Source organism: Heloderma suspectum, chromosome 1 (assembly GCF_057233095.1).
Source record: "Heloderma suspectum isolate Gila_16-S chromosome 1, 16-S_ref, whole genome shotgun sequence".
Taxonomy (NCBI): domain Eukaryota; kingdom Metazoa; phylum Chordata; class Lepidosauria; order Squamata; family Helodermatidae; genus Heloderma; species Heloderma suspectum.
Window position 1 is genome coordinate 66,315,465 of NC_139458.1, and position 16,633 is coordinate 66,332,097.

General features: G+C 41.9%; 1 protein-coding gene across 1 annotated transcript in view; it reads left to right on the forward strand.

Annotated features, from left to right (window-relative positions):
- Positions 1-16,633, forward strand: part of RYR3 (ryanodine receptor 3) — a 593,263-nt gene that overhangs the window by 265,979 nt on the left and 310,651 nt on the right. Inside the window, exons 28-33 of the mRNA XM_084844796.1 lie at positions 9,855-10,063; positions 10,434-10,612; positions 11,223-11,259; positions 11,561-11,563; positions 11,685-11,845; positions 15,431-15,596. Coding sequence (XP_084700922.1) covers positions 9,855-10,063; positions 10,434-10,612; positions 11,223-11,259; positions 11,561-11,563; positions 11,685-11,845; positions 15,431-15,596 — 755 coding nt within the window. The remainder of the gene's footprint in view (positions 1-9,854; positions 10,064-10,433; positions 10,613-11,222; positions 11,260-11,560; positions 11,564-11,684; positions 11,846-15,430; positions 15,597-16,633) is intronic.

Below are 16,633 nucleotides of genomic sequence, written 5' to 3' on the forward strand. Positions count from 1 at the left end.
AGAAGGCCTTCTTAAATGAACAATGCAAAGAAATCGAGGAAAACAACAGAATGGGAAAGATTAGAGATCTCTTCAAGAAAATCGGAGATCTCAAGGGAACGTTTTGTGCAAAGACGGGCATGATAAAGGACAAAGAAGGCAGGGACCTAACAGAAGCAGATGAGATTAAGAAGAGGTGGAAAGAATACACAGAAGAACTATACAGGAAAGATCTGAATGTCCCTGATAGCCATGATAGTGCGGTCACTGAACTTGAGCCGGACATCCTCGAGAGTGAAGTCAAGTGGGCCTTAGGAAGCATTACTAACAACAAAGCTAGCGGAGATGACAGTATTCCAGCTGAGCTATTTAAAATCCTAAAAGATGATGCTGTTAAAGTGCTGCATTCAATATGCCAACACATTTGGAACACTCAACAATGGCCGCAAGACTGGAAAAGGTCAGTTTACATTCCAATTCCAAAGAAGGGCAACGCCAAAGAGTGTTCAAACTACCGCACCATTGCGCTCATTTCACATGCCAGCAAGGTTATGCTCAAAATCCTACAAATTAGGCTTCAGCAGTATGCGAACCGAGAACTACCGGAAGTACAAGCTGGGTTTCAAAGAGGCAGAGGAACTAGAGATCAAATCGCCAACATTCGCTGCATCATAGAGAAAGCAAGAGAATGCCAGAAAAACGTCTATTTCTGCTTCATTGACTACGCTAAAGCCTTTGATTGTGTGGATCACAACAAACTGTGTCAAATTCTTAAAGAGATGGGAGTACCAGACCACCTTACCTGTCTCCTGAGAAACCTGTACGAGGGTCAAGAAGCAACAGTAAGAACCAGACATGGAACAACCGAGTGGTTCAAAATTGGGAAAGGAGTATGACAAGGCTGCATATTGTCACCCTGCTTATTTAACTTATATGCAGAGTACATCATGAGAAATGCCGGGTTGGATGAATCACAGGTCAGAATTAAGATTGCCGGGAGAATTATCAACAACCTCCGATATGCAGACGATACCACCCTAATGGCAGAAAGCGAAGAGGATCTCAAGAGCCTCTTGTTGAGGGTGAAAGAGGAGAGTGCAAAAGCTGGTTTGAAACTCAACATTAAAAAAACTAAGATCATGTCATCTGGCCCTATCACTTCCTGGCATATAGAAGGGGAAGAAATGGAAGCAGTGACAGATTTTATTTTCTTGGGCTCCAAGATCACCGCAGACGGTGACTGTAGCCATGAAATTAAAAGACGCTTGCTCCTTGGGAGGAAAGCTATGGCAAGGTTCAGAACTTGCTTTTGCTGACTTTGAAATAGATAATGGTAAGCTGATTCTTTGTTTAGACAATGCTTCTAATTGTAAAGTAATATTGAGAAAGTTATATCTTGCTACAAGTTTCAAATTATTCGGATGTTAAAATAATGCTTAATCTTTGGGGCATTCCACAACTTTACACTTGTCTGTCTAATAGGCATTGGCTACTCATTAGTTTTCAGTGAAGTAATTGTAACTGTAATTTAACAGCTGTAGAAGACAGATGTCTTGAAAACTGAACTTTTAAGATTATCTGTGAATACTGTGAACATTGCTTATTACTTGTCATTTGATTAAAATGACATTATTTATGTATTTTATAAATTTATTAGTTGTCTTTCAGCCCAGATAGTGACTCCAAAGCATCTTACAATTAAACTTAAAAACAATGTTAAATCACAGAAAAAATTTAGAAACTTTAAAGCATCGCAAACAGGAGAATTAAGAGCAGGAGAAAATCCTACGAACAGAGTGCAGGGAAAATACAATTAGGGGTCATTCCTATGCATGTTTATGCAGACTTATTTCTGTTTAAACATGTGTCAAGAAATGCATTTTTGTTTTTGAGATTTAGCTGCTTGTAACAAGCTCTATTTCATGAGGAGCGGCTGGCGTGCACTTGTTAAAACCACCTGCATGCATTATCATAGGTTTTTCTAATCCCCAGGCCGTCAAGGTCAGAGCTGAATTTCTGCCAAAATTAAACTAACTGATGTTAGATATATTGCAATGAGAGCTTTTCACTCCCTCCTCCCCTCCTGGAAGCTGAGAAGTTATCTAGCCCAACAGTGATTGGCTATGGAGGCTCACCTCACACTTGCCAAGGCCCTGGAGGGGTATAAAGCTAGGGGGGCTACTGTTGCCATTTGGTCTTTGTTTTGTCTGGTCTTCATCTTGATCTTCATTTTGATCTTCAGTCTTCATTTGCCTACACTAACTGACTCATGAGCTCTTGGATTTTGAATTGGGCCCTGGCCTGCTAGGGGACCCTTACCTAGGTAAAGGATTGGATAGGCATTGCTTTGTTATTTTTGCCTGTAGGATGCTTCCAAAAGGATTCAGCATTGTTTCAAGAGGGTTTTCCATTGTTTCAAAGGGTTCCTCTGGTTCCTTTGATTTCTTTACATCTTTTTATCCCTTCCCCCCACCTCCCTTATTGTAAATAAACTTCACATCTATGTGAAGCCCCAGAACTAAATTCAGAGCCTTCTGTTTGGTCTTGCTACTGTTTAGAATTTTTGGCTTGGGGCTTGAAATAGAAGATGTCAGCTTGAACATTATTTCTGTGCCCCAAAAGATCTGAGAATCCTCTGGCTCAGGTTGAGGTGGACATGAAGTGATGGCAGCCTACCGGGTAATTGGTTTGCCCACTGCCTACACTGCAGGGAATTTGGGTAACCCCCTTCCTCTCCCTTCATGACATGCATAGGATTGTGCACTTAATATACTAAAAAGTCATTCTGAATGGTTTAAGACAATCTTGTCATGATTGTTTCATTCTCATTAGATCATTCTGGCAATCCTGAAGGACCCAGAAATGAATCTCTGGGAGGATAGCTACTAATTTAAAAAATGTATTTACTAACAATAGGTTGGATCTAAGGATTTCCATTCTATGACAGAAGATGCTTCCTCCATTGTAAGAAGATTCCATCCACTGGAGGAAGTTTTTCTATTGGAGGAAAGGAACTGTTGAATCCAATCTAGGATTTTTCTTAACAAGACAGTGGCCTAAACCCAACACAGACTTTGGTATCCTTAAGCCCAGTGCTTTCAATGGATGTAGACTATAATCCTATATACAGTTTCCCAGGAATAAGCCCCACTGGACTCAATGGGATTTACTTTTGAATAGCTACATATAGCTTGTGCTGGTAAGCATGCCTAATTCTGTGTTGTATTGTGGCCATTGTACTTTGTAATCCAGGACTTTCCAAGAGCATTACTTAAAACTTGAAACTGTTAATTTTTTAAAATTATTTTAGTATATCCTAAAAATAGCTTTTAATGTTTGGTGTTAGCAAATTGAATGTATTGACCACTAATGTATTACTATATCCTGCAGGGTTTTTCATCAAATTGGAAAAGGTGTTTGACCAACTTCCTTTGTTAAACCATCAAGCTTATTGCATTCTTACTACAATTAATGATACATATACATTTTTTTCAAAAACATTAATTAGTCATATTAGACTAGTCCTGAAAGCCCATTTTCATTAGCAACCAGGGATATGAAATGCTGATACACACATACAATATGCACAGATATAATCATTCAGAAAACAAAAGATGTCATAAAGAAAATATTTATGTTTCAATTTCTGGTAGTTGCCATAGTATAATGCAGAGCAGAAATTATTATATAAAACCTGAGATAGGGGGAGGATTCTCCCCCTATACTCTCTCTCTCTTGGCACCAATTTTCCATGGGAATTCAGAATCAGACTTCACTAAAACCAGGAGAGTTGCAGGAATCCTGAGGTTCCCTGGTGTGCTGGGTGTTAGTAGACCTGTGGATGGAGCCCTCTACATTGTGCAAGCAACAAGAGGCTTTTATGTATTATTATTTATTGTAATTTATTTAAGGATTTTATAAGCCTTCATTTTAGGGTTATATAATACAAAGCGCCCCTTCATGGATCACAGCCTTGTTGTGGCGAAGGGGCTTGCGTAACTCAGTGAAGCCATAAGCTATGCCGTGCAGGGCCACCCAAGATGGGCAGGTCATGGCAGAGAGTTCTGACAAAATGTGGTCCACTGGAGAAGGAAATGGCAACCCACTCCAGTATTCTTGCCAAGAAAACCCCATGGAACGTATCACAAGGCTAAAAGAGATGATGCCGGAAGATGAGCCCCTCAGGTCGGAAGGTGTCCAATATACTACTGGGGAAGAGCAGAGGGTATTTCCAAGTAGCGCCAGAAAGAGTGAAGCGGCTGGGCCAAACCCGAAAGGACACTCAGCTGTGGATGTGTCTGGTGGTGAAAAGAAAATCCGATGCTGTAAAGAACAATATTGTTTAGGAACCTGGAATGTCAGATCAATGAATCAAGGTAAGCTGGAGGTGGTCAAACATGAGATGGCAAGACTGAACATCGACATCTTGGGAATCAGCGAACTAAAATAGACAGTCATGGGCAAATTTAATTCAGGTGACCATCATATCTACTATTGTGGCCAAGAATCCCGTAGAAGAAATGGAGTAGCACTCATAGTCAACAAAAGGGTGGGAAAAGCAGTACTGGGGTACAATCTCAAAAACGACAGAATGATCTCAGTACGAATCCAAGGCAAACCATTCAACATCACAGTAATTCAAGTCTACGCCCCAACCACTGATGCCGAAGAAGCTGAGGTTGATTGGTTCTATGAAGACCTACAACACCTTCTAGAACTAACACCAAAGAAAGATGTCCTCTTCATCATAGGGGATTGGAATGCTAAAGTAGGAGGTCAAGAAATCACTGGGATAACAGGCAGGCATGGCCTTGGTGTACAAAATGAAGCAGGACAAATGCTAATAGAGTTTTGCCAAGAGAACACGCTGATCATAGCAAACACTCTTTTTCAACATCACAAGAGACGACTCTACACATGGACATCACCAGATGGTCAATATCGAAATCAGATTGAATATGTCCTTTGCAGTCAAAGATGGAGAAGCTCTATACAGTCAGTCAAAACAAGACCTGGAGCTGACTGTGGCTCAGATCATGAGCTTCTTATTGCAAAATTTTGGCTTAAATTGAAGAACGTCGGGAAAACCACTAAACCATTCAGGTATGGCCTAAATCATATCCCTTATGAATATACAGTGGAGGTGAGGAATAGATTTCAGGGATTAGACCTGATAGACAGAGTGCCTGAGGAACTATGGATGGAGGTCAGTAACATTGTTCAGGAGGCAGCAACTCAATCCATCCCAAAGAAAAAGAAATCCAAGAAAGCCAAGTGGCTGTCTGATGAGGCTTTACAAGTAGCTGAGGAAAGAAGGGAAGCGAAAAGCAAGGGAGAAAGGGGAAGATATATCCAACTGAATGCAGAGTTCCAGAGAATAGCAGGGAGAGACAAGAAGGCCTTCTTAAATGAACAATGCAAAGAAATCGAGGAAAACAACAGAATGGGAAAGATTAGAGATCTCTTCAAGAAAATCGGAGATCTCAAGGGAACGTTTTGTGCAAAGACGGGCATGATAAAGGACAAAGAAGGCAGGGACCTAACAGAAGCAGATGAGATTAAGAAGAGGTGGAAAGAATACACAGAAGAACTATACAGGAAAGATCTGAATGTCCCTGATAGCCATGATAGTGCGGTCACTGAACTTGAGCCGGACATCCTCGAGAGTGAAGTCAAGTGGGCCTTAGGAAGCATTACTAACAACAAAGCTAGCGGAGATGACAGTATTCCAGCTGAGCTATTTAAAATCCTAAAAGATGATGCTGTTAAAGTGCTGCATTCAATATGCCAACACATTTGGAACACTCAACAATGGCCGCAAGACTGGAAAAGGTCAGTTTACATTCCAATTCCAAAGAAGGGCAACGCCAAAGAGTGTTCAAACTACCGCACCATTGCGCTCATTTCACATGCCAGCAAGGTTATGCTCAAAATCCTACAAATTAGGCTTCAGCAGTATGCGAACCGAGAACTACCGGAAGTACAAGCTGGGTTTCAAAGAGGCAGAGGAACTAGAGATCAAATCGCCAACATTCGCTGCATCATAGAGAAAGCAAGAGAATGCCAGAAAAACGTCTATTTCTGCTTCATTGACTACGCTAAAGCCTTTGATTGTGTGGATCACAACAAACTGTGTCAAATTCTTAAAGAGATGGGAGTACCAGACCACCTTACCTGTCTCCTGAGAAACCTGTACGAGGGTCAAGAAGCAACAGTAAGAACCAGACATGGAACAACCGAGTGGTTCAAAATTGGGAAAGGAGTATGACAAGGCTGCATATTGTCACCCTGCTTATTTAACTTATATGCAGAGTACATCATGAGAAATGCCGGGTTGGATGAATCACAGGTCAGAATTAAGATTGCCGGGAGAATTATCAACAACCTCCGATATGCAGACGATACCACCCTAATGGCAGAAAGCGAAGAGGATCTCAAGAGCCTCTTGTTGAGGGTGAAAGAGGAGAGTGCAAAAGCTGGTTTGAAACTCAACATTAAAAAAACTAAGATCATGTCATCTGGCCCTATCACTTCCTGGCATATAGAAGGGGAAGAAATGGAAGCAGTGACAGATTTTACTTTCTTGGGCTCCAAGATCACCGCAGACGGTGACTGTAGCCATGAAATTAAAAGACGCTTGCTCCTTGGGAGGAAAGCTATGGCAAACCTAGACAGCATAGTAAGAAGCAGAGACATCACCTTGCCAAGAAAGGTCCGTCTAATCAAAGCTATGGTTTTCTCAGTAGTAATGTATGGCTGTGAGAGCTGGACTATAAGGAAGGCTGAGCGCCGAAGAATTGATGCTTTCGAACTGTGGTGCTGGAGAAGACTCTTACAAGTCCCCTGGACTGCAAGGAGGTCAAATCAGTCCATCCTAAAGGAAATCAACCCTGAGTGCTCATTGGAAGGACAGATACTGAAGCTGAAGCTCAAATAATTTGGCCACCTAATGCAAAGAGAAAACTCTCTGGAAAAGACCCTGATGCTGGGAAAGACTGAAGGCAAAAGGAGAAGGGGACGGCAGAGGATGAGATGGCTAGATAGCATCACCGATGCAATGAATATGAACTTGAGCACACTCCGGGAGAGAGCGCAGGACAGGAAGGCCTGGTGTGCTATGGTCCATGGGGTCACAAAGAGTCGGACACGACTGAACGACTGAACAACAACAATACAAAGCGACTTGTATACTAAGATACAAGACAATAGGCTGTAGGCAATACCACAGGAAGAAAGCTGACATAGAAAGTTGTTCCTTAGCATATGAGCCATTTGCAGGTTTGCCAAAAAGTCTTAAAAAGGAAAGGTTTTAATGCTCATTTGCATAATTGAATAGTGGAGGAAAGGCACAACTACATCAGGAGGGTGTTCCAAAGTTGAGGAACCACCACAGAAAAGGCCCTTTCCCATGTGCTCGATAAGCTGACTTATCATATGCAGCTCTACATCAGGGGTGGGTAACCGGTGGCCCTAGATGTTTTGGCCTACAATTTCTGTCAGCCCTCGCCAGCATAGTGAGGGATGATGGGAGTTGTGGGCCAAAACATCTGGAAAGCCACCAGTTGCCCACCCCTGCCAGCAGTCCTCTGCTACACTATATTGGGCAGGTCCCCCTGAGATTTGCACGAGATCCTTTCTAAGTAGAAACTCAAATCCATTAGTATCCAACTTTGGGTAGCATTCTGCAGCATTCTGTTTTATTGGGTGAATAAAATAAAACCCCTGGAAAACCAATAAAACCCCTCGAAACGACAAATAATAATCTGTGATGTTTGGATCTTTTTTATTATTTGAAAGTACATATCAGGATTAGTTTTAATTTTTTGATCTTCAAATGTTCAGGCTGTATGTAAGGCCTGAACATTCTATCTGAGTGTGTGTGTATGGGGGGGGGGGGAATATGAGTACAGAATCTTGGATAGGCAGTTGGGACTGTCAGTTTGTGAAGCTGACTGAAGCTGGTGAAAAGAAAAAAAAGGGAGAGGCTGCAGAGGGCACCAATAGAGCAGGCTGGAATTTTTGGAGGAGAAAACTGGCTGGAATGTGAGATTGCAGAACAAGAGATGATAAAGAAATTTGATTGTGTTAATCAGAGATTCAATAGGGAATATGGTTTGTATGCACATTATGAAGACTCTTTGGGAGCAACCCTATGTCCCCCCCAGACAGTGTTTGGGGAAGACATAGGATTGTTCAGTTTCTGGGCTGCGAAATCGGAAACAGGGCTCCGACCTCAGAGCCCAGAAACTGCTGTCCCCTCCTCCTCGTAGCTAGCACGGTTCTGGCTACGTCCCTGGAGTGCAGAGAGAGGAAAGGGGGGCATTCCTGGGGTCAGGGAAGGGAAGGAGACTGGGGCATCAGCCATACTTTTCCTATGGTTGCCCCAGCCTCCTTCCTTCCCACTCCAAAGTGCCACTGTTCGATGGGTGAAATTGCCCTTCTAACAAAAATGTAGGGGGGCTGGAGAGCAGAGGCGAAGATTGCCTCCATGCTCCAGCTGTCCTGCATTGGATACCCAACAGCCTCTTGAGTTCAGAGGCTGCCAACTATCTTCATAGGATTGTGCTCTTAGTGCGCCTCGCAATTTATGAGAATGGAATGCTTGCTGCACATCCGCCTATCTAAGTGCTTTTTCAGACCCAAAGCCTCCAGCTCCACTTATAGCATTTGATGAAGTGTTTTGTAACCCACGAAAGCTTCTGCTAATTCATTAAAATACCTAAACTAAAACAGTTAGTTTATATGTTATACACTTAACCCTTGAATTTGTCACAAACATGTTGATAACATAGGAACATAGGAAGCTGCCTTATACTGAGTCAGACCCTGGGTCCATCTAGCCCAGTATTGTTAACACTGACTGGCAGCGTCTCTCGAGGGTTTCAGGCAAGAATCTTCCCTCACCTTACTTGGAGAAGCCGGGGATTGAACTCGAGACCTTTTGCATGCAAAGCATGTGCTCTATCACACTGAGCTATGTTACTTGCAGTTTTTGTGAGTATCTTTTTACGTTAATAAATACCAGGGTGCCATATCTGTTGTCCTATCACCTTTGTATAAAGAAAAATGCATGTGTTTGTCCTAACAAAGCCAAATTCTTTGGATAAAAGTATTAGGAGTAGGCTTGCCTACTTCCATTGGAAGTAGATTAATCAGTGACATTTAACTGCCTTCCTTTCTTCCATCGTTGCTTGCCCCTTCAAAACAATATGCTTTCAGAATAGTCACTACATTATCATTATTTTAAAAACAAAACAAAGCAAAGCCATACTCTTTGAGCATCCACTTTTCCCACTATTTGGATAAATTTCCTATTGGACACATTCATTTTTTGTTGTTATTTTGTATCACCAACTGCTAACAAGATTGTGTCCCTTTTGATTATCTGTTTCCTAGTCAGCCAATCTACACCTGTCTAGTGTTCTTGTCATTGACTTCAACATCCCATGTTTCTTATGGAAGCTTTCAGGCAGAGCCATGTTATTAGCTTCATAAAATGTTTTATGATGGCTTTCCTATGGTTCAGGATCAGCCAGCTGTTTGTCCTTTAAACCTGCAGTAAATGTCAACTGGCATTAGAAAACTGACTAAATGGAATATTAAGCAACTATTTTTTCAGAAGGCTTTCTACATAGCTATATGATGTTTGATTATTATAATAAAGTATTATTGTCAATAAAATATCTGGACAGGGTACTTTTTTGGACAACTTTTTGGAATTTATTTAATCAAAAGATTAATCAAATTATAACTTCAACCAAGAGGGATCCTAAAATGTGAGTATGGAAGCTATTAGCTTGCGGTTAGCATAATCAGCTGTAAGGTTCTCTGTGTATGAATGTCCCTAAGTCCATTTTCATTTCTCATTCATTCAGGTTTTGTCCCTATTTGCTCATTGGGTCTGTCTCAGATAGGCCGAATGAACTTTGGAAGAGATGCCAGCACCTTCAAGTATTATACAATGTGTGGTCTTCAAGAAGGCTTTGAACCTTTTGCTGTCAACATGAACAGAGAAGTGGCTATGTGGTTTAGCAAACGCTTACCAACTTTTGTCAATGTACCAAAAAACCACCCGCATATAGAGGTAATAGTGCATAGTAAGAAGAGATGTCATATCTTTATTCACACCTTATGTCATTATTCACACTTTATGTCATATAACATCCTATGCATGTTAAGACAGAAAAGAGTCCCACAATTCCCAGCATGCCCTAGCCCACATAGTGGGCTAGAGAGATGGTGGGAGATACAGGACTTTTTTCTGTCTAAACATGCATAGGCTTGCACCCTAAGGCGTATATTGCAGATGTTACCTTTATCATTCTATCAATCTCTTTGTGAATTCTTCCTTTGTTGGGAGTCCAACTTGGCAATCACTCTTCAGACTATCATAGATTAATAGAATTGCTCCTTTTTCCTGTTTCATAAGCAAATTTTGGATAACCCTTTTTCAGGTGACAAGAATTGATGGAAACATTGACAGCCCACCACGCTTAAAAGTTACCCATAAGACGTTTGGAACACAGAATAGTAATGCAGACATGATATATTGTCGCTTGAGCATGCCGATTGAATTCCACTCATCTTTTAACTACAGCACCGGTTTGGAACTTATTGATGGTTTCCAAAAAAGGTTAGATATAAGTTTAATCTTATGTTAGCTTAAAGCTATGTTTTAAAACAGCTCTCTTCCGTTTTTTATTCATGGCATTTTTAATTCTTTCCACTTACACTGTAATTTTACCGCTTTGGATTTGATGGTGCCCAACTCTTTAGTCAAAAAACAAGAGATGTATTTATCCTGTACCTAGATGGGTTTGATTATTCAGGGGTACTGAGCCTGAAAGACTTTGGTTGAAATGGAATGTACTGGGAGACACTATGTCACTCAAGATTTTGTTTCAGAATATTGTACTCATGCTGCCTTTTTGAATTTATATGCTGCTGGGAGCCTTTCTCTTTAGCATATGCCTGTTTTCATTTAAAGCAGTCAAGATACAGGATGACATTCTGAAGCTGGCTGATTTTACATCCTTCTCTTTTAACTGACAGAACCTATGCATCATTTTCCTTTCATAATTCTGTCTAGAACAAGTTTCACTCTATGAATAAAAGTGCTGTAGTTCATACATACCAAAGGAAAACCAATCCATAAAAGCTCTTCTTCAGCATTATTTCAGAGTTATACAGAATTATCTAATGCTTTATGTTTTAAAATACTGATAATCTTAACTTATTTCCAGAAAGCAAAGCCAGGAGCTACTCATTCATGCCACAGCAGTAAGTATATAGCCATGGGTTATTTTTTTAGTGATGGACTAGTTGCCACAGATCTGAATTGGGTTGGTTCAGATTAAGCTGATCTATTTCCCCTGAAATCAGGAAATAGCTCTGCTTAATCAAAGCTAATCCAGATCAATGGACCCCATCATGCCCCTGATCATGGACATGATGGGGTCTGATCCCTATCCCACTTCCAAACCCTCCCCCCACTGGCCCCAAATAGTTCTCAGTGATCCTTCAACCCCTGTTCCCTCCCAGGATTTACCCAGCAGCTACTGCTGTTGTGGCTCAAGGGCAGCAAGTGACAGGGAGAAAGGTCTCTCCCTTGATGAAATGATTTTTTTCTGACAAAGTTTTGAGTTTGTTTCCATTTAAGAATATTTGCCACTTCTGATACGTACACTATATTCTGCTTATTTCAGTACTTCTACTCAGTGCGGATCTTTGCTGGTCAAGACCCATCTTCAGTCTGGATTGGTTGGGTAACTCCTGACTACCACTTTTACAGTGAACATTTTGACCTAAATAAGAACTGCACTGTAACAGTTACATTGGGAGATGAAAGAGGCAGAGTTCATGAAAGGTTTGGACTTAGAAATTATCTACTGAATAACTGATGTTTAAATAATTTTTCCTATATGTATTTGTATTTTAATGTTTATAACCCAAAAATATGATGAAAATAAACTTGGTTTGAACTTATAAGTAATATTTTAACTTGAAAGTGTGCTGTTTGCAAGTACTTAATGTCATAATCTACTAATATTTGATACAGTTTATCAGGCTCTATTTTATCAAACATAACTTTGCAATTCTTCCTCAACTTCCTCAAATTTCGCAATCTTGTGGCTCTAAGTTTGATGATCGTTTAGATGTACGCTTTGCTGCAGAACTAAAAACACTGGCTATAAATTCAGCCCCCAAGAGTATAACTTTGTTGCAGTAACATTTCCATAAGTTAATACCATGCAAAAGGCCAAATGACAGAAAAATAAGACAGTTCCAATTACATTGTACTTAAGAAAAGAAAAGAAAAGAAAAGAAAAGGACTTTTCATGTGAATACTAATCTTTGCATGTGAATACTGACTTAAAAGCAAAATAAGTTCAAATGCCTAAAACCTACTTCCACATAACTTTCTGAATATTGGTCATTATCCACTGTTTTATCATAGCTACAGTGCTGCAGAATTCCTTTCACTACTATCTCATGTTCTGTGAGTCTGAGAGGTAATTAGTTTAGGCTATCTGAAGAACTGAAGTTCAGTTTTATCAATTTCGCTCCCCAAATCTCCCTGTACTTTCTATCTGACCTGGGTATTGCAACCTCTCTGCTTTCTTAGAGCCAAACTACAGGTTACATGCAAACATATGTATTTAACCCTTGATGGCTGTTTCTTCAGGAAGCCAGTTTTGGGAGCAGAAGGTTTGGACTGGAGGAGAGGAGGGGTAATTAATCCTTTTCCTGCCTACATATTTACATGACAACTTCTTCTCCTCCCCTCCCCCAGTTGCTTTCTCCCTTTGTAGGGATTCTGGTTCTGCAGCCTTAAGGTGCTGCTAGATTAATTGTAGTGCATGGAACTTTAGATTGCATTAGGGACAGGGCATGATATTTGCCAGCACCAGCTGATGAGAAGGCCACGATAGCAACTGTAATCTACAACCTTGCAATCCCAGGGTGGGACTTCTGGCAGAGGAGGATAACTGAGACTCACCTAGGGATGTCAGAGAATTCTGCGACAGATCTCGGTGAGGCCGAATGCCAGTGCATTAAGCCCCACGAAATCCATGGCGGAATGAAGCCCCCTGCCCCCCCACCCCACGAAACGGGCCCGGAACGGAGCACCTACCTGCTGCTGTCCGTGCTGCATTGCGAATGGCGGCCGCGTGTGCGGCCACCGTTCACTTCTTCCATATAGCCGTGATAGGCTACGTAAATCCGTAGCCTATCACGGCTAACGCAGGGACGCCATTTGCATCCCTGCGGAAGTCGTGATAGACTACGTAAGTATTTATGTAGCCTATCACAGCAAAACTAAGGGAACGCAAATGGCAGCGGCTACAGCGGCCGCCATTTGCATTCCCTTTTTTTTGCCATGTGATAGGCTACGTAAATATTTACGTAGCCTATTACGACAAAAGAGAGGGGAGCAAATGGCGTAGTGGCCGCCATTTGCGTTCCTTTATTTATTTATTTTTTGCCGTAATAGGCTACGTAAATATTTATCTATCACAGCAAAAAAAAGGGAACGCAAATGGCGGTGGCTACGGCAGCTGCCATTTGCGTCCCTGTGCAGGCTGCCGCTGGATGTCCGGCTGTGGGTGGCCCTGGCCGGCGGCTCTGCAGGATCTCCATGGAGCGGAGCCGGACGGAGAGAATTTCGGGGGGAGAGACAGAGCGCCTCCCCCCCACAGCGAATGTCACCCTTCGAAAAGGTGACTTTCGTACATCCCTAGACTCACCCATTACACAAATGCTTCAGTAAAAGCACTGGCTCCCCATGGTTTTCCAGGTACAATTCAGAGTGCTATTTTAACTGGGGTGTGCGCCAATCACAAGATTTGTCTCAGAAACCCATTTGGTGGTTTGGAAAACAGCCTTATTCTCCTTGGACTGATTCAAAGGCTGCCCAGTTTGACTCAGGGCTGAATCTGAATCTCAGTTCAGGAATCTGACAGTGCCTCCCATTGACTATTGTTAAAGATCAACAAAGAAGCATAGCTTTTTTGCTGTTTAGATGATGTTATCTGTCATAGTAGTCTCATGTGAGGAGGAGAAACCTGCCAGCTTTTAGACAAATAGCTGCAGGGGGTTTATGACAGATGCCTTTACATTTTGATTTTTTTAACAGCAGAATGCCAATAACTTTTTTTATTTCTTGGCAGAACTGGATAAAAATCACAAGCACAGTTGCCCCTTCTGAGGGGATCAATCCTGCCAAGATTCAGATGAATTGCTTCAGGGCTGTTGTGTGTGTGTGAAAGCAGCCTTTAGAGCTTGTGGTCACCCCCTCCCTGCCCCCAAGGATGTCCCCAAGCTATCCATCTACATTCTTTGTGGGCAATTATTATGAAAATGACATACAACAGAGGTGGCTGTAGCTAAGAAACCTGAAAGCTTTTGGAAAGATAGGTGCAGTAATCTTCAAATTTGGAGAAGGGTTTGATTTCTTTCCCCTCCCCTCATGTTTTTTTGGGGAGGGGGGCAATTTGAATGGAAATGGTATTTGTCATAGGAACATTCTTGGGCAGAAAACCTGCAAAATATCAGAAGAATGAAAAACAACATAAGGCTTTTTTTGTTTTCTGCCTAATTGGCACCAACATTCCAGAACATGCAATAGGACTGAGGTGGATGATGTATGTGGAGCATAGGTAGGAGAGGCAGAAGGACTTCAACATCCAGCATTTTTTAAGCAAGCACCCAATGCTACACTCTCCCAGGTCCCACAAACTCCACAAAAACTCTTTTTACATTCCTGCTCTTGGAAGAAAGAACTAACGAAGAGCACCTTCACATTGAAACCAAAAATGGCCCGACTGTGTCATGTGAACTGGCCCACTATCTGTGCCTCTGTGTCCCTCCAAATCCAAATCACTAACGAAGCTTTGGGAGACTTTCAAATCCAGTCTGCATTTGGGGGAGCCCCACTTCCATTTGGACATCTTCTGAATCAGCCCGATTCAGTTCAGGATTCAGCTGAATCCAAAGCACTTCCCTAGTTTTAACCTCTAAAGCCCTAAGTGGCATGGCCAAAAATAATTCCTCTCCTATGCTTTGCCATGATCAATTAGCTCCATCAAAAACACCCTCTTTATGATTCTATCTATGTATGCCATACTCTCACTTACTCTTATAGAACTCATTTCATCTGGAGACTCTTCAGATACCAAACTGGATCCTTTTCCAGAAACATTCAAAAAGCACTTTTCTATTTGAGCAGGCATGTTTTTTACTAAATGTAAACTACCAAGGGAATATAATTTTAGTCTATTTTAAATGCAGTTGTATTTATAATGGAACATTTGTTGTATTTTGTTGCTGTTGTAATGAAACCCATAGGCTAGGGCAGGATAAAGGCTCTAATAAATAATATACATTTGAAGAAATCTGCATTTTCACTAACCTCTGCTTGTTCTGATGACTTTGGATGGTTTTGTTTCAGTGTAAAACGTAGCAATTGTTACCTTGTCTGGGGAGGAGAAACATCTGTGAATTCACAAAGATCAGGACGTGGTAATGTTGATTTAGAAATTGGGTGTCTTGTTGAATTGGCTACCGGAATGCTGTCTTTCACAGCCAATGGAAAAGAGCTGGGGACTTTCTACCAGGTACCTCCCCCCGCCCTTCCACTTTATGTATTTTATCAATATACAACTGATAATGTATGATGACTGTTTGATATTCATGTTACCATGTGACAGTGTACATAGTTTTTGGACATGTATTACACGGCCTTGATCCAGATATCCTTGTGCAGAGTAGCAGGTTGTACTCACTCAATTCTGTGCAAGGATCTGCACAAACGCACATGGCATAGAGATACTGCTGTCAGCTTGTACATCGCTATAACCCATTCAGGGAAGTGGTTGGATTTTGTACTCCCCCTCGGCTCCCTGGATAGCCTTTGCCTTGCACAGAGGTAGAAGGAATTTCAGCAAACATTGCCTGGATTTTAAGTACGAGGTTAATATAGATTTCTCAGGAATGCTTCTATAATTTACGGATGATTCAAATTCAGCTGAGCATCAGCACCCAGCATGATGGGGCAAATGCCAGGGCCCATAGGGGCTGATGCTGTCATCCCATTTTTTAAAATAAAAATTACAACAACCTGGGCGGAGGGGGAGAAGAGCTTGGTACTCATCAGAAAAGCATTGAGTAAAGCAGCTGCAGCAACTGTCACTGTTTTTATTATCCCAGAATGCATCCTCTGGGCCCCAAATTACATGGGGCCAGAGGCATTCTGAGGTAGTAAAGATGGCTGCAGCTCCTTCACTTAATGCTTCTTCGGTGAGCACCGGGCTGAAATGCTGCCCATCCCCATTGCTGCCCTGGTAAGCTTGGGGTGGGGAGCAGGTTGCAGATAGAGGCTCAGCCTGACACTCAGAGAAATGCTGAGCAAAGTGGCTTCAGCAACTGCTGCTGTCCTATTTCCCTGGGAGGGCCCACCAGGGTGGTACTAGTTGAGGGCATCCAGGGTCCTTTCAAACCTGGCACTGGCCCTGGGCTTAGGTCATACATGCAACTTGGCTTTGTGCACCCTCCGAGACAGTGGGCATAGTCTGTAATGTGAAATGGGGCCTACATGTGTACACCCCCACACGGGATCTATCCACTCCATTTTGTCATTTCAAATACATTTTTA